Genomic DNA, 22,689 nt, shown 5'->3' with positions numbered 1-22,689 from the left:
CATCTCCACGTGATGCTCATTATTATTTTTTAAATGTGTGCTGTTATTTCATTTGACAACAGAATTTTAAAATTTAATTGTTTCTTCTTTAAAAAAAAAAAATGTTGTTAATTTTATGAGTGGAAAGGAAGGACAGGAAAGAGAAAGGACTTCCAGTTCACATACTGCTAAAAAGATATCAATCATATGATGATAAAGCTCACATGCAACTACTGAGTATTGATTCTAAAAAAACAACTTTAATATCATGCGATTTTAAATATACATGCAATAAAATGAACTTTTTGTAAAAAAATAATAATAATAATAAGAGGAACTTTAATGCTCACTCCATTGTTGAAAATGCTCAAAAATTATAAGAAAATAAGAAGAATAGGAGATAGATGGGTTTGGTAAGAATAAGACGGAGACATTTGCTAACAAAAAAAAAAAAAAATCTTGAAAGTTTAAATAAAAAGTGATTTTAAAAACCTAAAAAAAAAATCAAAATAATGAAAACATTAATAGTTCTGTTGGGGAGGTTCTATTTCCTCAACTCTTTAACTCAAATAGATTGGGAGACATCTGTACAGGTTGTTCAAGCACATTTCCAAACAAAATGGGCCTCACAACCCCTCCATTGAGAGTGCCCCCATGCCCCTTACCTCTCTCCTGTCCCTCTCACACTAAATCCATCTTCTTTGTGACATGAAAATTGTCTATCTATTAAGTCACAAAAGTCATGTGGCTGTTAAGTTCGTTAACGATATATTGTTAGAAAAATAAACGTGGGAACTACAAAAAATCTGTATGGAAATGACTAAACTTCGAATATGAATATGTCTCTTAAACAAATATTCCCTCTCACTTATTTGCTCAGTTTTGCAATAAGGAATACATCAATTCTGTCTTCATGATACAATACTGCTAGAATGTAATTTGCAGATTGCAAATTCTAAACAATAAATTGTGTAACAACAAAGAAATAGAGGAAAAGAAAAAGTATTAAATCGAATTTCTGAAGATCCTTTTATAAAATCAAAAGAGCAGTTTATTACCATTGAAAAAACTCGTTGAAACAACAAATTTTTACTGTAAAAATGTGACTGTTGGAAAAACAGTTACTGATGTAAAAAATGCAAACAAAAATATTTGTATGTTAGAATAGTAGTATTATACACAAAATATGCACATGAAAATAATAATAAGCTCGTGGCTTGTATGAGTGTGCAAGGTGCGTCTAAAGCATCAATACAACTATGCGACACACGCATGTGCGTGCGAGCGCACGGCTAGTGCTACGCATTGCATGGCACCACTAGCATGCGTCTACCCAAGACAAGAGCCATTCTAGAATAAGAGAAAGACTATCCCTTATAAAGCAAAAATATCTTATATAACTTTTCAATGTGTGACAAAGTATAAGACAAATGGAGGAATTGAAATTTTCAAATTGGGGAAACTTTAATTTTCATCAAATAATTTCAACATATATCAACCAACCCTACTGCCAAGTCACCAAGCTCCATTTCTTTTCCAACAGATAAGTCAAAGTCCAACTCCAAGTCTCCCACATGACACGGTTGCTGTATTATACAGAAGATCACGTTGCTACACTTTCCCTCTTGTATTCAAATGTATTTGGATGTAAAATCACTCATTCAAGAAATGGAAATTAAACATCACCGATTCATTTGAAAGAACAAAAACAAAACTTGATGTTTATCTGCATTTCAGAATCAGGCTCATGTTATGATAATTTATAACCCATGATCATCTTGCAGTTAGTCTTCATTGAATTGAATCCAAAAATGCTAAATAGGGAGCAAGCTTGCAAGCAAAAGAGCTGATGGCTCCTTGAACCTTCATTGTGCGAACTTCAAACTCCATCATGCTTCCCGCATGGATCTTAACTGAACCTATCAAGGATTAAAACAAAATCTTGCATGCCAACCTGCTCATAAACAAATGTTCCCCAATCCCCATTCTCAATGTAAATTATGGCAACAAAATTTAAACAGGAAGTGCCCCCATCCAGAAGTAGCAGTCTACTTAATCTGGTAATTCCCACAGATTACCATAATCACAAGTAGAACTTTCAAATTTGCCAAAAATTATCCTTGTGTTAGCATCAGTGCTATCCCTGAGCCTGAAATATGTCTATTTAGCCTCTACCAAACAGGATGCTTCTTTCAAAGAAAGTGGCCACAAAGGTGAGAGTGCAACAACTTTTCCAATGATGATAAGAGTTGGTGATACAAACTCTGCTGATGTAATTCGCTGAGATAGATCCTTAAGTTCAGCAAAGACCTGTATAATTTTGCAAATGCAACTACAATAAGATGTTGGCATTCATGGCACAAAATAATTTATTAAAAGGCAAAAAAAAAATTCTTGAAAATGTGTCATGAATAACCTACCTTTCTAAGGATGAGTCCTCAAAGTTAAGATGTTGAGGGTCGGCACATTTTATTTTATTTTTTTCTTCCTAAAAACTCATACATAGAAACTTTACTGGGCTGATTTCTTCCCAGATATCCCTTGAGGTTCTTGAGATATCATAGCATCCCCAATTGAGTTATTTGCCCTTAAAGCAAATACACATTTAAAACAAACTCCAACATATATGACATTTTAATTAAATTAAATTAACATATTAAGTAACATGGCAGAAGGTAAATAATTCTCAAAGTATGACTCGAGGGAGCAGGTGATACATCATAATCACAAGAAAGGCTTCTAAGAAATTCAAAAACTGAACAAAGGTCTTCATATATATGATCTAATGTCATTTTAGATTCCAATGAAGTACCTTGCTTCTACCCTATTATCATATTCTTACCAACTTATGCAACAATTCCATTCTACAGGATGAATTTCTGTGCTAAAATACTATGGAACTTATATGCACAATATCGAAAGAGTAATAACAATGTTTTGATTCATTAGGACTCAAAGTCAATTATTTCTTGTTGTGTTCAGAAACCCCACATCTGAAACTGAAATCTTATAAACAAATCTATGGCTTTGAGGCCACTGAATCACTTAATCTTCCGACATGTAACTGTTGCAACAATATTCACGTTAGCTTCTCACTCCATATTTTCGACGTATGCAGATGAATACATACATGAGAAGTGGAGTGCAAGTAACTAGAAGCAGTATGCACCAGCATTATACTCCACGAAATTTATAAAATTGTGCACGGTTTGAGGTTTCAAAGTTTCATTTTATAGATTGAGAAGTGACGGAAGCTTTATAAGCTCATTGAGAGCTTCGGAAAATGTTATGACTTTCAGGCATTTAGTTAATGAGTTTGAAAAAATAGGAACTAAGCAAGGGAACAAAAAAAAATTATGCGAAGAATTGTGCTTACTGTGCGTTGTTGAGGTGTGGTCCCTCGCTCAACTGCAACAGCTGGTGTATTAGGGGGCAGACCATAATGAATTAACTTTAGGGAAACAGAGGGGAAGGTTGACAAGCCCATATAAACCACCAAGGTTGAATCAATGTCAGCTGCATTTTCTGCTACAAACAAAGGATCTGCTCCTCCTTTCCTTGAGTGCCCAGTGAGAAATCTTGCACTGTTTGCCACGCCTCGATGAGTTAATGGAATCCCTAGCTCAGCCGCTATTCCTGAAGCAGCAGTAATACCTGCAAAGCGTTTAGCATAACAATCATACTACCATCTGAAAGAGAACAATGCTTCATATGCTCATAAGTAAATTACTTACTAACAAAAAACAACAATGCAAGATCAGCTTCAAAAAATAACATCAGAGAAATGATGTATGTTCCATTCTATATTGGAAGCCACCCTTCAAGCTAGCTCAGAGAGAAAATCATTGTACATGGTTTCATGCATCACAGATTAGATCAACACACTGGTCATATTTCCTATTTCTACAAATCTTTTTTCCACCCAAATCATTTTACTTAATTTTCCTGATATCGGTCTATCCCAATCATATTTGGCAACATTTGTACCACACTTTCAAAGCAATTCACAAAGAATGGTAGGTGATATGAATTCTCCACACATAGAATAAGGTGTGAAAGTAAAAGGCAATCAAACCTCATCTAATGAAACATAATTAATGTACTATTTTTTCAAAGATCATCATTCCAGATTTTGACAATCATTCTGGAGATGGCAGTCATTATTCTGTAATAGCTGCATTTAATAATTGATGGCCTTTCCTTTAGATATGCTAAACTGCACCCTTTTCAAGAGTTTCAACTTGATAATGAGATTCAAGAGACTACTCAACCATTGCATACCTGGAATTACTTTCACTCGAATTCCTTGCTGTTGCAGAAAATCCATCTCTTCCCCACCTCTCCCAAACACCTAAAACGCAAGAAACATATGTTCGAGAAAGCTCTACTAGGGTGCAACATGATATTGCATTTCAAGGCTAATACCACTATACTAACTAACAAAGTTTAGTTACATTTCCAAAATAAAACTCACCAGTGGATCCCCTCCTTTAAGTCTCACAACAGTAGCTCCAGCTTCAGCAAAACTCAGAAGCAACTCATGTATTTCCTCCTGTAATTAAAAAAAAAAAAAAAAAAAAAAAAAAGGATCTCACTCAAATTAACAGGTGACCCAACTACAAGGCCAGCTTTTATATCCCAATTCAACAACCTTTTGACTAATATCACAACCCCCATTCCATATCAATAAAAACTCACATATCACATAACAAATTACAAAAATCTCAGCAAAACCGAACTACAAAAGATATGGAAATAGATTGATTAAAATAACAGAAACCCAGTTGAAAATCGAAGGAAACGCGAAAACCCAAATGAGAAAAGATGCCAAGCATATAGACAAGACTTTTACCTGGGTTCTACTATGGTAACCTGCAGTCTTGCCAACATAGAGAAGCCTTCCATCAGGGCCAACCAAATCCAGCACATCATTGGACACCAAGCGGTCATACAAGAGCAAATCAGCACTCTGAATCACTCTCACAGCCTTGAGTGTCAACAGTTCAGGGTCCCCAGGCCCTGTCCCCACCAAGAACACATTCCCTGGCCCACACTTCCCGCCACCACATCCTTCGCTTTCTCTCTTCTCTCTTAACACCTGAAGCAGCCTCTTTAGCTCTGGCAATTGTAGTGCTATGTCATCTTGCCTTATCGAGTCAGAATCAGGTGGAAAGGAGCAAGCTGTAATTTGTTCCACTTGGTTCGCGTATAGCCATTCGTCCCTTTGGTATCTCTCAAAAGAGTGTTTCTCAGTAAAAGGGGAAGAAGAAGAAGAAGAATCATAGTATAATGAACAAATGGGGTGAAAGTTTACGGATTTGGGTTTTCTGAAATGGGTTGAAGATTGAGAAGGAGAGAAAAATTGGAGCCTATTAACAAGCGCCATAACAGTTTATGAATGAATGAGAGAGAGAGAGAGAGGGAAAGAAAGACTGCTGTTTTTTGATGTGGAGTTGTGGAGTTTGGGGAGCTTGAGGAGGCAAAGTGGCTTTCTGGGCTTTGAGAGGGACATGTCTTTTGGGAACTTTTGGGGTTGGTTTATGGTTTTTGGGGAGGTTCTATCTCCTACACTCTATCTCAGAGTAGCTTTGGAGAAAAAGCCAATGAATGCTTCAAAGGTTGGTTCTTGAGACTACATGTCAGGTGCTGGTTGGGTTATTTTATCTCAAAATTATTTATTTTCTCCACTGGTCCTTTTCCCATCATTCTTACTTTTCAAAATTTATGTGCAAATATACACATCAGCCCCACAAATTCAATAATAATTTTAAAAAGTGTGAGTATCAGAAAATGACTAGAAGGGAATGTATAGCACGTTTCTGTTTTATTCGTGGGTGATGGGAATTATGCGGCTACAAAATTAGGGATAATTGTGGGTTGTGTCAGGTTGTAAGTCGGTAGTTGGCACAATATTTTTATATGGGGCTATGGAGGCCTATATTTTGGGTTTAATCAACTAATAATGTGTTCTCAAAAGAGTAATCCTACCGTATGTGGTCGGCCACCCATGCGAGTAACTTTGGTGGTTTGTTTGGCCACGCAAAAACTCTTTCATATGTGATGTGCAATTATTTTTTGGGCTAACATGACCGTGACAATGGTAATAATAACAATACAAAATAACATTAGTGATGACAAAATAAAAAATAATGGTATGAGTGCATGAATCTTATATCATCTACTCTTTTGCACAAAGTGCATGAATCCGTCCCCCAAAATACCTAAAGTTTTGCCATGTTTATGTTTACCAAACAAAGTGAATACCATATCTCCCTAACACCAGGTACCACATCAACAACTAAATCAATCTTCAAGACTTTTAACCATTTGCATGTGTTAAGTCATATTGTATACATGAAGAAGTATATAATATTATACAGAAAAAAATACTCTTAGATAATATTTGATTCACTTAGCTAGAAACAAGATTATTAGTTTTAATAATTTTCTTTATTTTTTTTCCTATTTAAATGTCTCTGTTTATATTACATGTATTGCATACTTTGGTTTCGTCGTTTCCTTTTTTTAATAAATTTTGTTTACTTATAAAAAAAACAATTATTAAGACTCATATAATCGGATAAGTGGTTGGACAGCTCAGTTTTTATTGATCAGGTAGATCACATAAGTGGTCTCTTACAATCACTTACCCGAATTCTTTCAAATTTGGACAAATAATTTGAAATAATTATAATCCATAAAATATGAATCCAAATTTTAACAATTTATTATCCGTTAGCAATTCAAACAATAAATATAAAAATTTTATTGAGACCCAATTGCCCGAACATGTAGGTAGGCAGCTTAAAATTTGGTTTGTGTATGAGCCCATATTAACGCAAACCACATTTGCTTCAAATTTATAGGGCAATTCAGTCAGTGAAATTGTTGTGAATCTATCGTTAATTTATTGGATTTTTTGTTAACCTATAATGAAGGCCCAAGCCCATATAAAGTTGGGTCTCTCTAACTAATCATAAGCGCTCTCACTCTCTCTCTCTCTCTCTCTCTCTCTCTCAAAAAGGGCGAAATTTCGCCGCCTCTCAGCCATAGCCAGTTCCTCTGCTTCTCCCCATAACCCTCTCCTAAAACCTCAGCCTCCCTCTCTCTTAAGCTCTCTCTACATTTCCTAGTTTTATATATCTATTTGCGATTTTGTCGAACAGCATAGCTACGTTTGGACAGCGTTATATCGCATTGGTAAAGCATACTTTCCACTGAGTTTTGTTCTTTGTTTTCCGTCTAATTATCTGTAGGGTCCTCGAGAAAACACAGAGAAATGGAAAAGAACGTGAAAGTTTGAATTTTGTTTTTTGGTGTTTGAAGGGTAACAGAGTCGTCTTGAGGGAGTCAAAGCCATTTTATTGGCAAAAGTTCAGTGAAGTTTTTTTTTTATTATTATTATTTCGTAGGTTGAAAATCCTTACAGTAACTAGCTGAGATTCAAACTCTTGGTTGTTATTGTATGGTCAGCTCTGTGCTTTAGGTTGATTTTGATTCTTAGTGTTACTGCTTATGATAAAAGTACTTTATTTTTCTGTAATTGTATTGTTAATCTGCATATAATGGACTCATGGTTATTGGGTATCTGTTATCTGTGTGGATAATGGCAATTTAATGGAAATTGATGTTTTGCATTTTCGACTTTTTGGCGTTGTTTCGAGTATCTGGCTTCCTATAGATTGGTATGAGTTGGAAAAATAAAGGATTTATTTGTTTTATGGATATGCATCATAAGATTGCTCTGAAAGAGAGAATGGGATCAATATCAATTATTTGATAATTTGTGAGGCTGTATGTATATGTCTTTGTTGAGCTGCGAGTTAATTGTAAAGATGGTACATTTTTTGGATTGGCATTCTTCGGTCTTATTGTCGTTCAATATAGTTGAGTGAATGAAATTGTTTCACTGATTTTCTGAATGCAATGAATGTGGGTTTGACTTTGTTGCTAATGGTTTTAGTTCTTGCATTACAAGATAATAAATCTATGTGACCTTTCTACTGATGCAGAGTTCTCAAATTAGGAGAGAAATATGGCAGGGAAGTCAAACAAGGGGAGGAACCGGAGAGGGGCACATACTACTGCGAATTCTTCTGAATCAGTGGTCTCATCTGATGCTCCCGTGAAAGATAATTTAAGTGCTTCAGAGTCCACCAAAGCTGATTCAAACGGTGTTTCGACTTTGGATGAATCAACTAATGTCACACCCGAGATAAAGGAATCTGAAACAGCAAATTCAGCTAGCCAACAGAAGCAAGGTGAAGTTAGTTGCATGAGTGTTCTAATATATGCTTTATAGCTAGTAGCTCTAGTAAGCATTTCATAGGAATTTTGAATTTACCTCAAGTTTAAAAGTAAATTTAATCGTTTCAATACATGGAAATTTAACCACATTGAGGAATTGTAATCTGCTTTCACTGGCTGAAGATTCCGAAGTTTGGTGACTCCAAGTACATACAACTGGGACAAGATTGCAATTTTCTATTTTGAAAACTCTAGATGGTAGTGTAACCAAAAGAAGAAGGGATTTGAAATTTACTTTTCAATGTTTTCCACTTGCTTGGAATGTCATGCGTCAATATATAGATTACCTACTTGTATTCAGGGGTGGGGAGCCAAGACATTAGCATTTGGTAGAATTTTTTTTTTTTTTGGGGGGGGGGGGGGGGGGGGGGGGGGTGGGGTTGGGGGAGGGCACCTATGCATTCTGCTAAAATTTGCCCTTGAATGTAAAGGAACTTAGTGCATTTAAAAAGAGTTGGGTAGGCTATACATGCTGACATTATATTCAGATACGTTGTTGCATAATTCATATATATCTAACTGTACATGCATATATGCACGTAGATTGGCAGACATGCAACTATTCGTCTTAGTTATTGGTCTTTTTTTTTTTTACTTAAGTTATCGAAATGGGAAGAAACATTTTTTAACCAATTGATTTATGACTTTATTTCTTTTAAGTTGAGAAGGAGACAAGTGTCCTATTTATATTACAGTTAATGACTTTATATGCGAAATTAGTGGGTGGTGGCAGGCTACTCATAGTAATTTCTGTTGTCAAACTTAAGCCTTTTATTACCAGCAAGTATCTTACATTTGGCAATGATATATCTGGATGCATAACTTCAACAACTCAACAAAGCCCCATCCCATTATATTTTAGTTTGTGGCTCTTGCAATGGATTATGACACTTGATCTTCAGCTTTTCATCTCATTCAGTTTATGCCCCCACACGAGTGCAGGTGACCTTCATCTTTATCCTGTCTCTGTCAAAACACAAAGTGGCGAGAAACTTGAGCTCCAAGTGAGTAAATCCACTGCTTGTATCTTTACTCCACTTTGAATTAATAAAAATGCAGGACCGTGCATGAATTTAGTAGTTAATTTCTAGGATCTTGGAATATACTGTTTGCAGTTGCCCAGATGGAAGTCATTTAGTCTTTTAATCTGGAATTTGAGTTATTTATTCTTGGGATAATATTTTCCTTATCCGTTATAAAATATGAACGGCTGAATTTGTAAATCTACTTGCAGCTGAATCCAGGAGATTCTGTAATGGATATTAGACAATTTCTTCTTGATGCTCCAGAGACATGTTATTTCACATGCTATGACTTATTGCTGCACACAAAGGATGGTTCCACTCAACATCTAGAAGATTATAATGAAATTTCTGAAGTGGCTGACATTACTACTGGTGGTTGCTCCTTGGAGATGGTTCCTGGTATACTTGAACTGCTTTGTTTTTGAAGTAATAAGGTCTATCTGCAGGCTCTAACATGGAAATTTTTTTGGCAGCATTGTATGATGATAGATCTATAAGGGCTCATGTTCACCGTACGAGGGAATTACTTTCCCTTTCCACACTTCATTCCTCGTTATCAACGTCACTTGCATTGCAGTATGAGACAGCACAAAACAAAGCTTCCAGTCCAGGAGGTTTGGGATTTTGAACATGCTATCAGTGTGCTTCAATTATTTTCCTTGTAAATATACGCTGTAACACACTTATGCTTCTGTATTTTACTGTGACCTAGATGCTGCGAAAACCGAGGTCCCAGAGCTTGATGGTCTGGGTTTTATGGAGGATGTTGCTGGTTCACTGAGTAATTTGTTATTGTCATCTTCAAAAGAGATCAAATGTGTGGAAAGCATTGTGTTTTCCTCCTTCAATCCTGCCCCAAGCTATAGAAGGTGAATTATAATGTCTATTTGCTACTCCTTTACCTTATTATGTTCCCTAAAATCATTATGACTTTTTTTTTTTCTGTGGAAACCATGTGATGGTGTTTTTGTTGACCCCAGGCTTGTTGGGGATTTGATTTATTTGGATGTAGTAACATTGGAGGGTAATAAATTTTGCATTACCGGAACTACAAAAATGTTCTATGTCAACTCAAGCACTGGTAATTGTCTTGACCCAAGGCCAAGTAAGACAAATTTTGAAGCAGCCACCCTTGCTGGGCTCCTGCAAAAAATTAGCCCCAAGTTCAAAAAAGGTAACATAGCATGGTTTAAGCATTTTATTTTGTTAAAGTTTGAAGTGGGTTAATTTTCTGATGACATTGAATAAATGTTCCTTCTGTGTGCTTATTCTGAAGCATTTCGTGAAATTTTGGAGTGGAGGGCCTCTGCACACCCCTTTGAAAACGTTCAATCTTTGTTGCCACCAAATTCATGGCTGGGATTATATCCAGTTCCTGGTAAGTTCAGCTTGATAGTAGCTTTTGTGATGTCTTTTCCGTTTATCCATGGATTGCTGGATGCATTTTAGGCTTTTGGAGTTGTGGAAAGTGTGCTATTTTTCTTTGAAGTTTATACTCAAGAACCTCTTTTCTACTATAATATTATAGAGCAAGTTTTACATTTAGGTTCATCATGGACCATCTCTAAGACTTGGGCTAGCTTACTGTTGGCCTAATTAAGGCATTTCTGCTTCCTGTTAGAAATTAATTTTGAACTTTCTTAAGTTTCCATAATTCATAGTGTAAATACCACAATTTAAAGTAGGACTTTGCCGCGATGTGATCGAAGTTCGTGTTAACTGAATTTTGATGGTGTTCAAAAGATTAGGTTTATCACTTTATGAGTGCATTGCTTATTGGTAATATTGTGTGACTATATGTTGATACTGATACAAAATTTGCTTCTTTCAGTTACAATATATGATTAGTACTAATTACATAACACATTTTGGGATGATTATTTTTTTAGCATCTTGTTTTGTGCATCTACCCTACTTGCTGCACCAGCATGACTTATGGATGAGTTAGTTATTGTCAACTTTTGGGGTTCCTTGATGCCATGGTTTATTTTCTTCCGTTAGTAAATTTTGTATGTGTTCCTATTGCCAGATCACAAACGTGACGCAGCCAGAGCAGAAGATGCACTATCTCTTTCTTACGGTAGTGAGCTGATTGGCATGCAAAGAGATTGGAATGAGGAGTTGCAATCCTGTCGAGAATTCCCTCATTCAACTCCTCAGGAAAGGTATTTGATCTCTGATTCAGTGATCTGTTACAGTGACGCTGATCCCTTCAGCTTTTTTCTGCATTTTAATGACTTCTTTTTTTAAATTGTTTCTTCTATATGGTTTCCAGCTTCTCTACTACTTACAAGTTAATTTCATTGCAGGATTCTGCGGGATAGGGCTCTCTACAAAGTGACATCAGACTTTGTTGATGCTGCAATCAGTGGTGCTATTGGAGTGATCAGTAGATGTATACCCCCAATAAATCCAACAGATCCAGAGTGCTTTCACATGTTAGTGGGATCTTAAAAGAATGGCCTCTTTTTGTATATTTTTTCTTCTTTTGAGGAATTCATTTCAAACGCTTAGAGGATAACATGCTTTTGGCTATTTACAGTTGATTACTATATCTTTGTACCTCGACATTGAAAACACGTTTTCCAGCTTAGTAAGATAATTAGTATCAAATGTACTTTAGTGCAGGCTATAAAGTGCCTTGAGTTAGATGTGCTTTCACATGTTAATGTGAGACTAGAGTTTGCTTTGCTTTCTTGGATAAGGATTCTTAAGGCTTTATATAAAATGGTTACTGCCTGTAATAATATATTCTGAATGGTTCTTGGTATGAATATAGGGAATGCATTTTTTCTTTCCAGTTAGGAACTTGAGAGTACCTCTATACCGTATCTTTACTCTCTCGAGCTTTAGCCAAATCAGATTAAAACGTAAGATGTTTTATGTTTATTTGAATTGAGAAATCAATCTTTCATTGAGTTGGGCCTTATGTTTTTATGTCTCTGTGATGGATCTTATTTATTTTTAAGATTCATTTTTTTTCCTTGAGAGATTTGTTAGTGCCGGATTAGCATCATGGTGTAGCTTTCTTTCTTGGTTTTAGGTATGTTCACAACAATATATTCTTTAGCTTTGCTGTGGATGCGGACCTTGAGCAGCTGTCCAAGAAATGTGCATCCAATGCTAATTTAAAGGTTGAGAGTTCAAGCTCTTTAAACAGTTCATATGATAAGGCCTCCGGTTGTTTGTTGCATGGAGAGAGTGGAACTCCCAATGGGGATAAATGTGAAGGATCAACCACAGGAGAACATGATAGTGGTGTGGAAGTGGCTTCTGATGTGTCAGCTGAAACACAGTTGACAGAGAGTGAGCAGGCTACATATGCTTCTGCGAATAATGATTTGAAAGGCACCAAGGCATACCAGGAAGCTGATGTCTCTGGACTTTATAATCTTGCTATGGCCATAATTGATTACAGAGGTCATAGAGTAGTAGCTCAGGTTTGTATCAAAGATACTATATGTATCTTTTTGTTGGTAGATTTATTTTTTCCTTAGGAATGTTATTAGACTTTTTAGTGTTTTTATAGCCTAACGTAGCCCATGTATTTGTTGCAAAGGTGTTTATTGACATACTGGGATTGCTCTCTCTCTCTCTCTGTTGTGTGTGGTTTTGTGTGTGTGTTTTCTTGTTATCACTGTCTCCCACCAAGTCTTAGTTGGATCTTCTTCTGTTGCAGCCAACACAGTTAATGACATTCTCATTAGTAAGAAATAATTGTTAGCACTTAAACAAAGGAAAGAAACAATTTGAGCAAAATTTTTCCTTTTTAATGTATTGGTTGACTTGTCTCTCATAGTCAACATATGGTTGCATGACCTATTATTTGTTCTTAGCTATTTCTACTTGTTTATACAAATTCCTGTTGTCTTCGAACATCTTTGTGCTTGTCTATACTCAGTTGCCATTGTTGATCACTGCTATTTCTATCATGGCTTGCTTAAATATGTCTTAGCTGGCCCTCAGTTGCTTTTACGCATTCTGCTGCAGAGTGTTTTACCCGGCATTCTTCAAGGGGACAAATCAGATTCTCTTCTGTATGGTTCTGTTGACAACGGCAAGAAGATATGTTGGAATGAAGATTTTCATTCCAAGGTGAGGGAGCATATGAAATTTGTTGCTTTGTCATGCATTCAAATTTCTCATATTACATCTTTGTTAATTGTTATGTGAGTGGATTTCTTAAGCTTCTCATGTGGTCGGATATCCACTTTGCTTAATTGTACTGTTCCAAAAAAATAAATATAATTTTCGTTTGTGGTGTAATCTGTTTAATAGAACATATTATTTTGACAATTCCAGTTTAATCTCTTTTTGTTTCTTCAATGCTCTCTATGAATTGTGAAATGGATTTCCTTGTTAGATGTGCTAAGCTTTTGTTTATCTTTAGGTGCTTGAGGCTGCTAAACACCTTCATTTGAAGGAACACACTGTCCTTGATGGATCTGGAAATGCTTTCAAATTAGCTGCCCCTGTGGAATGCAAGGGTATTGTTGGTAGTGACGACAGGTGATTACTCTCTTGGGTTGGTGTCTTTACTTACACAAATCTTTTGTTGGATCTGGAAATGCTTTCAAAAAATTATTGTTAGCACTCCACATTTAAGGATTTGAAGCTTGAGCTTTTATTAGCTATATAGTCGTAATCTCTGTTACATGCCTTCTAGTTTCTGACTACATTTAGGATGCTACAACTTTTAACTAATGTGCTTATTTAGATTTTATAAAGCTTAGGCAGTTTTTTTTTTTTACTTATTTCTTTTAAAATTTCTATCTCAGGCATTATCTTCTGGACTTGATGAGAGTAACTCCTCGAGATGCAAACTTTACTGGACCTGGATCAAGATTCTGTATCTTGAGACCAGAACTAATTACTGCGTTTTGGCAGGTAAATTATGATATTCTGATACTAACATTAGTTTGGGCCTTAATTCTTGTGTTCCTTCTCTTATATGAATATTTGCTTTATTGGAGAAGGCCCAAGCTGCAGAGAGATCAAAACATAAGTCTGAAGGAGATGCTCAAGTGACCACTGACTCTTCAGAGGCTTCTGGTGTTGCCAATCAGGTGAGAATGGAGGCAAATGAAACTGCAGCTTGTGATTACCTTTAGTGGTGTTTTTCTTGGGACTGAATTGCATCCTTTAATGTTTATTTTGCTTTTCGAGTATTTGTTTGTTGGAACTTACCTAACTTTTAACCTTCTATTCTTTGATTATGTACTGCTAACTGCATTTTGGTGCCTTTTATTTATGTTGCAGTATGACTTGAGTTTGAGTTAGTAATGATTTGCACTACTGTTTGTAGAATGCTTGCCTGGTTGTTACATGATGATATCTTAGTGCCCTTGGATTAGCAGGGTCAGCAATGCTCGTGTTTCTAGTGGCTTCTTTTGGTGTGAATATTTCTGCCATTGTCAAAGAAACAAATGTTTTCGGTTAGAAGGATTTAGCAGTATCCCAGTCTGAGTCATTTTTAGAAATTTTCCTGTTTTCTTATTTGAACTTGAAAGTGTGACTTCGTGTGTTCTCTTCTTTTGTTGAGGAGATAGTTATGGAATAGCAGCTCCTGCATCGTTATGCCCCCGTCATTATCATTCTGGTTTAGAAGTAGTGGTGTTCAATTAAGAGGATATTCCAGGTGTTTGGAAATAGAAAATTGCGAGCAAGTATATTGCTTACCAAAAAAGAGTTGGAGTGTCCATTTTCTTGATTTGTGGGAAAAAAAAGAGACAGGTACTGTTATTTTGGTAGTAGATAGACGCTTAAAGAATTCTGGATGCATAATACTTGGACTTGAGCAAAAAACTAAGAATTACATGTTTGTGTCAATCTATATCACGTAACACTAATATATTACAATATGAAGATAGCTTGTGCCATGATTTCCCCCCTAGTAATCTGTGATACATGGCCCTTTCTCTTGCTCTTCTCGCAGGATATAGCAAAAGATGGGAAGGATGAGAATGTCAAGGACTGTGCTTCTTTATCAGTGCAAACTGAATCATATGATGAAATTCTTTTTAACCCTAATGTCTTCACGGAGTTTAAGTTGTCTGGGAGTCAGGAGGCAAGTCTGGATCTTGTAATATTGTTTGTCAAGTTTATTGAAATCTAAATTCTGTTATATAATTTTTTACACTTTGCCTTCCCCAGGAGATAGCAGCAGATGAAGAAAATGTGAGGAAAGCAAGTTCATATCTTACAGATGTTGTGCTTCCGAAGTTTGTACAAGATCTTTGCACACTTGAAGTTTCTCCTATGGATGGGCAAACATTAACTGAAGCACTTCATGCCCACGGAATCAATGTTCGCTATATTGGAAAAGTAAGCATTAATGTTTCCAGTCAATATTTCTATGTACAAATTTGACTGACTAAATATTAACATATAAATATGGGAAAGGTAAACTTTATTAAAAGCTTTGCCTAAATTGATATTTATTATCTATGGCATCCTGAAAGTTGTGATGTTCTTTTTCCATCTTTCTGCCAATGATTGTATTGCTTTTGACGTGTCTGGATATTTATTACAGGTGGCTGACGGGACTAAACATTTGCCTCATCTGTGGGATCTTTGTTCTAATGAGATTGTTGTTAGGTCCGCAAAGCATATCCTTAAGGTGATGAGAATAATCTTTCCAGCTTCTACGTCATTTGGTTTAGAAAAAATGGGATGAAATGCATACATTATTTCACTTAATGCCATAAAGTTTCACTGTGACGATTTTGCAAAGAGGTGCGACTGACTGATGATTTTGCAAAGAGGTGTCATTGTTACAGTAGATACTGTAACACCACACCTTGTTCCTGTTGTTGGTGTTAAAGTCAGCAACTATCAAGTTGCCTGCACCTGCTTCAAAAGGCAGTCTGGATTACCTTGCTTTTATGAATGTGAAAATGTATTTCTTATTCACATCAACCTTTCCATTCTTTTCTGCTTAAAAAAAATTGGTGGATGCTTTGTTTGCTACGCCTGTGTAAGATAAAAGAACACAGACAATCCCTTATGTTTTCTGACCATGGTAGAAAAAGAATTTTTTTATGTTTAATTTTATGAAAAAATGCAGAAGATGAATTAATACCAAAATGCACGAACACAGAAATAAAGCAAAACAGCATGGAATACCAGGACATCTAATCCCCCTTCCCATGCTTTAACACTCCACATTGAGGGGAACCCAGAAAATTGACTTTGCTTTTCATATTCCTTTGTAGATCCTCAGATTCCACCCTTAAACACACAACTTTATGTTTTTGCTATCTTTTACTTTTATGCAGGATGTTTTGAGAAATACAGAGGACCATGATTTTGGGCCGGCTGTATCACATTTCTTCAACTGTTTTTTCGGAAGTTGTCAAGCTGCTGGTGCAAAAGTTGCTGCTAATACTATTCAGTCAAGAACCCACAGAAAAGTATGTTTAACTTAGATAAACAGTTTCAGGATTTCTTGTGGTTGCTTTGGCTTGTACTTCTTTTTAGTTTTGAGCTTTTATCAGCTAATTCTTGAGGCCATATGTTCCCTTAAATTTGCTTTTATTGTTTGCAGTCTGACATTGAAAATATTCGTTAGTTAAAGCAAGTAATTGAATCTTTTTCTTCAGAAGACAGGAAAAGCTTTTTCTTACGATAATAATAAGGTTTAGAATATAAAATCTTTACCAAACCAGTCTCACGTATTTTTCTCAAGTGGAACTGGTAACATGACAATTTATTCTTCTGGTGTAGAAATGTTGACTTCGGCTGTGTTTTATTGTCAATTATTTACAGGACCAAGGAGGTCATCAATCTTCAGGAAAGCCTTCTAGGGGGCAAGGAAGGTGGAAGGGTGGAGCATCTGCAAGAAAGAATCAATCCTCATATATGAATGTTAGCTCAGAAACTGTGTGGTCAGACGTACAAGAATTTGCAAAACTCAAATATCAGGTATCAATTGTTGTCAGTAAGTCTCTACAGGGAATGCTGGACATTTGTAGGATGTAAGACGGGTCACTTGTTATAAAAAACATTAAAAAGACTATTTTTAGTCGACTGGTCTTTTGCCTTTCATTGCTGAGGAAAATAAATGGAGTAATCTGTTTCGTATAGGATCTTCTAGCACATTCTTTGTTCCTTCCATGATTTATCTCCGATGTGCAATGGTATATGTTTGAAATAAATTCCTCATGTTTGTAGTTTGAGTTGCCGGAGGATGCAAGGTCACGTGTAAAGAAAATTTCCGTTATCCGTAATCTTTGCCAAAAGGTAATTATAAGTTCATATCTTCTTGAATTGATTCCGGTTTGCATCTCACACTCTTAGTGCCACAATACATTACTTTTTGTGTCAGATATATTACTTTCACTCATGCTTCTTGTGCTGTTGCAATGAAAGTTTAGAAATTCTCTGTTAACTTCTAGGATTAAGTGCCTTGAAAATTGGGAGCACCATACTTTTGCAGTATGATTGTCCATCATCATATTTATATGTTTTTCTTTTAATGTCGTACCAGAGCAGATGCTCAGGAGTATGCACAATTTATTAAGACTAGTTAAGTTCCATCCAAATGGTTATTGGAAAGTAATATGATGCCTTACTTTATGTGCTTTTCTTCTTTCACTTTTGAGTATTCTCATGCTATCGTCCGCTTTTTCTAGATGTTACCTATTGTACGTGCCAGGAGTTTGGATCTTCCCCATTTGGATATGTGTTTAAGTTATTATTCAATCATGCTTCATGAGTATTGGTTTGTTAATTTCAACGCTTAAGCAAACAATATTGTATCATAGGGCAAGTTACAAGGCTTGTAGTAGCCTAGAAAATTTGCTATTTAGTCACAATATGCATAGTCATAACACAAGAATTGGCAAGTATTGTTTTCACTAGTAAAAGCATTAATGCGTGGGAATTGTCCTCTAAAAATGGAAATATTGAATGAATGGATTGTAAATTGTACGCTCTTAGGATTTGTGCCTCTTAAATGTTTAATTTCCCATTTTACTTGTGTGAACAATGCTGGTAACTTCATTGGCAGAGATCCTCAATTCAGCTTTAAAATTCAGTATACTTGTGCACATTTTAGATGCAAAATTTACTTTTAGAATTTGAAAACAGATAATCCACGCTTGCCAAACTAGCTGGTCTTCTAACACTACACTGTTGTCCAACACTTCAAAGCAGCACTTCCTTTCTGATATGTTTTTTCTTGGTATACCCTGCTTTTTGGGTAAATACTTGTGGAATGGATTAGTCCTCCAAATCTTGTGTATAGCCTCCTCAATTCTTAATATGCTGCAATTGCTTAAGAATCCATGTTGGATTCTTGTCAGCTCAAGCTGTAGGGTTTATTTGCCTTCATGTGGCTAATTAAGTATCTCTTGCTAATATTTTTATCGCTAAGATTGAGCTTCTGATTAGGCTATATCTTGCTTGAATATGATTTCCTTTACAGGTAGGCATAAATGTTGCAGCACGCAAATATGATCTTAATTCTGTAGCACCTTTCCAAACATCAGATATCTTGAATCTCCAACCTGTAGTGAAAAATTCAGTTCCCATATGTTCAGAAGCTAAGGATCTCATAGAAACGGGTAAAATCCAATTGGCTGAGGTATGCACTGTGCTTTGTTGTCTTATTTACATCATTGAATGAATATGTATTTTTGAGTCACCATAATGTCAAATTAATCATCGAAAACTTCAGTGCCTTAATATCTTTGGATCATAAATTTAGTGGTAGCTATAATATTCATATAGAGCATTATAATCCTGGGGAATTTGATTCATGATTGAATCAGTGTGGGGTTTAAGCAATTATTTAAATGAAAAAGCATGTACTGTTATTTTGGGGTTATTTGAATCTTGTAGTAGTAGAAGAGTTTTTCCAAGGCATCTGTTAAGATGGAACAACACGTTAGAATCAGTCTAGATAGGGTTGGCGAAAACTCATATTAGCACTTCTTGCAGAAGGTTGAAAGTTCTGCTGAGTGTGGTCACAACTTTATATTTTATGTTCTTGCATGGAAAGATGTAGTTATTAAGTCATGTGGCTCTTCGTTTCAGGGAATGCTTAGTGAAGCATATACGCTATTTTCTGAGGCATTTGCTATACTTCAGCAGGTATGTTATCCCATGGTTTGCCCTCTTAGAATTTCTGTTGTATGGTGTATCAATTTTTTTTTGTGTGTGGTTTTGCAGGTTACTGGTCCAATGCATCGGGAGGTTGCTAATTGCTGTCGGTAGACATCTCTAAAACTGTTCTGCATATATTTTTCTAATAATATTTTTAGCTTGATCTAAGTGGATAATATGTAGAAAAGTTGTGCATCTTCTGCTTTGATTTTGATCATAGCTGGCAGGCGTTAATGATCCCTTGCAAGAGATGACTGATTACATCTTAAAATTATCTAACTATTTGTTGATAAGATTGATTATCAACTTGGTAATCTGCACTTACAAGACCAAAGCTGATGAATTTGAAAAATGTGTGTATGATGAGAGCTCTGGACAAACGTTACTGGTGTTCCTTTTCGTTAATTTTCAGGTATCTCGCCATGGTTTTGTATCATGCTGGAGACATGGCTGGTGCGATAATGCAACAGCACAAGGAGCTGATAATAAATGAACGTTGCCTGGGTTTGGATCATCCTGACACTGCTCACAGGCATGCCCTTCTTTTCTTTGTTTTTCTTTTAATCACGGATAGTATCTTTTGTGATGAAATCTTTTGGAGGTTCATTGGGTTTGTTGGAGATAGTTATTTCAACTACCACAAGTCTAATGTTACAAATATTAAGACCAAGAAAATGGAATCATTTTACAAGCATAAAATGAAATAAACAGTGGATGAAATGTCACTAGGTTTGAAAATCATGTGTAAGATGAGAAAAGTTTGTTTAAAGTTGTGTAAAGTGGGAGAAAATTTCTTTTCATATGGGAATCCAGACAACAACACCCCCCCCCCCCCCCCCCCCCTCCCCCTCCCCCTCCTGGCTTCTGTCTGTGTCTCACTCTTAGACAGACAGTCACACAAATCTAATTATTGGTCACCTGATCTGCAATATGCAACTGCAGTTATGGCAACATGGCTCTTTTCTACCATGGGCTTAACCAAACAGAACTTGCACTACGGCACATGTCCCGGGCATTGCTCTTGCTAAGTTTGTCATCCGGCCCAGATCACCCTGATGTAGCAGCAACCTTTATAAATGTTGCAATGATGTACCAAGACATTGGAAAGATGAACACAGCTCTGCGTTATCTGCAAGAAGCTTTGAAAAAGAATGAAAGGCTTCTAGGCGAGGAACACATCCAAACTGCTGTATGCTATCATGCTCTAGCCATTGCATTCAATTGTATGGGTGCCTTCAAGCTTTCTCACCAGGTTTGTACCTTTGTAAATTAATTTTTCCTAAGGAGTTATCTTTGGGCTACTGTAAATTGTAGTTTACCAACTATTGCATTTGGTGTGACAGCATGAGAAGAAAACTTATGATATACTTGTCAAACAACTTGGTGTGGAGGATTCAAGGACACGTGACTCTCAGAACTGGATGAAGACATTTAAGATGCGTGAACTACAGGTAAGTTCATGGCGTCTCTGAGTGGTTGAAAGTTGGACGATTTTATTTGTTCTTAAATGAATCTTTTAGGTTTCTGAATTTTGTGAAATCTTCTTTTGACAGATGAATGCACAAAAGCAAAAAGGCCAAGCTATGGATGCAGCTTCTGCTCAAAAAGCAATTGATATTTTGAAGGTCCTTCTGAATTCTCCTTTTGCTGGTTTTGTTTGTTATGGACAATTTCTTCATAATCGTAGATGAAAGGGAAGACCATCATCATATCTCATAACAGTTTCTGCTTGATTGAGAAAATGCTTCCTATACTCATGCTTTTGTCATTTTTTTGCCTGACCTGTTGCTCATTCTCTATGGTGTATACAACCGCTGCATTTCTGATTTGAGAAGATCTCAAAAACTTGGTTCTTGTATCTTGGTACTCCTGCATACTTCATAGAAATCTCTTGATGCATGCCTTTTCAAAAGCTTTATGTTTAAAAAGATAAAAAGAAATATTATATGCTTCTTGGTATCAAGCAGATGATTGTTTATTGGTTAGACTATCCCCCAAATATATGTAGTACTGCAATCGTCTGTCTGTCTGTCTGATGTAATCTCTAATGTCACTAGATTTCTCATTGATTATTTGACATTGCTTGACAGGCCCATCCTGACTTAATGCATGCATTCCAAGCTGCCACCACAAGCGGAGGGTCTGGGAGTTCAGGCACTTCTGTCAACAAATCCCTTAATGCTGCAATAATTGGTGAGACTCTTCCCCGAGGGAGGGGAGTTGATGAAAGAGCTGCTCGTGCAGCTGCTGAAGTGAGAAAGAAAGCCGTAGCAAGGGGCCTCTTGATACGTCCACACGGTGTTCCAGTACAAGCTTTGCCACCACTTACGCAGCTCCTCAACATTATCAATTCAGGTATGACCCCAGATGCAGTGGACACTGGGGAAACCAATGGAGTGAACAGTGAAGCTAATGGCCATCCTTCAAATGGCCCAGTAGGTTCCAAAAACGAGCAATTGACGTCAGGGCAAGAAGATCAGACTCCAGTTGGATTGCGCATAGGCTTAGCATCACAGGATGCCAAGAAACAGAAAGCAAAAGCCAAAGTTGCTGCTTGATATGTTGCACAGCTGAGATTATGTTTACTGTCAAGAAAGTCCTGGATTTGTTTGTGAGACTGGGAATAATTTTTATTTTCGCATGAGAGCTTTTTCCGGTCTCTTTTGAGTGATGATCTACCCCCATTTATCCTCGGCTCTGAGAAGCTATAAAGGATTTTCAGATGTGCTGATTGGCCCGGAGGTATTCCTTTTTGTTTTAACCAATAATCAGGCTCATAGAGAGCATGGCGGCAATGTTCATGCAAATAGGATTAATCTATTTTTCCAGGTACTGACTGATGAATGAACACGTCGGTTTTTTTTTTTATATACATATATATAAGTTTGGGCCATTTTTGGGTATCATCTGAAAGCATTTCAATGTTTTATTTGTAAAAACACTGACAAGTGCCCTCTAGAACGATCGAGCATAATTTCATTTATTATTTAAAACAACTTGCTTCTTAATCACTGGTGCTTTTAGCACTTCATTGGCTTATTAGGCTTTGCTTTTAGAATGATTTCTGTGAGAATAGCCCCAGGCTGGGGGTTGCTTTTACACAGTTTTATGCAAATGAAGCTGGATAGAGAGAGTAATGCTGCTCCACACTCATTTTACACCGGCTGATATAACGTGTTTTAAGTAACTTTTCAGCCACTTGAAAAAGAAAAAAGAAAGCCACTTAAAATATGTCAAGTTAGCTAGTGTTAAATGTGTGTAAAGAGTAGTA

The 22,689-nt window shown here is 36.4% G+C and overlaps 2 protein-coding genes across 3 annotated transcripts; one reads left to right on the top strand and one right to left on the bottom strand.

The window, feature by feature from the left end:
- Positions 1-1,353: 1,353 nt before the first annotated feature.
- LOC133880002 (S-adenosyl-L-methionine-dependent uroporphyrinogen III methyltransferase, chloroplastic-like) lies at positions 1,354-5,464 on the bottom strand. Of its 2 annotated transcripts, XR_009902173.1 has the most exons (6): positions 4,832-5,464; positions 4,454-4,531; positions 4,261-4,330; positions 3,356-3,633; positions 2,400-2,566; positions 2,177-2,289 (listed from the first exon to the last, which is right to left on the bottom strand). XR_009902173.1 is itself a non-coding variant. In XM_062318846.1 (5 exons), the coding sequence occupies exons 1-5, from the start codon at positions 5,363-5,365 to the stop codon at positions 2,140-2,142; spliced, it is 1,110 nt and encodes a 369-aa protein (XP_062174830.1). In that variant the 5' UTR covers positions 5,366-5,459; the 3' UTR covers positions 1,354-2,139. The 2 variants fall into 2 exon arrangements, 1 of the variants encoding a protein (XP_062174830.1); XM_062318846.1 differs by lacking the exon at positions 2,400-2,566 and having other exon boundaries at positions 1,354-2,289; positions 4,832-5,459.
- A 1,511-nt stretch (positions 5,465-6,975) lies between these two features.
- Positions 6,976-22,321, top strand: LOC133879314 (clustered mitochondria protein). Its single transcript, XM_062317842.1, has 29 exons — positions 6,976-7,179; positions 7,992-8,240; positions 9,229-9,290; positions 9,521-9,710; positions 9,785-9,925; positions 10,024-10,180; positions 10,292-10,485; positions 10,588-10,689; positions 11,341-11,476; positions 11,621-11,749; positions 12,355-12,751; positions 13,302-13,406; positions 13,702-13,820; positions 14,090-14,198; positions 14,288-14,377; positions 15,247-15,378; positions 15,465-15,635; positions 15,844-15,930; positions 16,589-16,723; positions 17,079-17,234; positions 17,484-17,552; positions 18,739-18,897; positions 19,350-19,406; positions 19,485-19,525; positions 19,831-19,950; positions 20,361-20,670; positions 20,762-20,869; positions 20,972-21,043; positions 21,509-22,321. The coding sequence occupies exons 2-29, from the start codon at positions 8,015-8,017 to the stop codon at positions 21,974-21,976; spliced, it is 4,242 nt and encodes a 1,413-aa protein (XP_062173826.1). The 5' UTR covers positions 6,976-7,179; positions 7,992-8,014; the 3' UTR covers positions 21,977-22,321.
- The last annotated feature ends 368 nt before the right edge of the window (positions 22,322-22,689 follow it).

This window comes from Alnus glutinosa, chromosome 10 (genome assembly GCF_958979055.1).
Source record: "Alnus glutinosa chromosome 10, dhAlnGlut1.1, whole genome shotgun sequence".
In the NCBI taxonomy this organism is placed as follows: Eukaryota; Viridiplantae; Streptophyta; class Magnoliopsida; order Fagales; family Betulaceae; genus Alnus; species Alnus glutinosa.
Note: the sequence above shows the minus strand (reverse complement) of the source record. Positions and strands in the feature narration are given on the sequence as shown.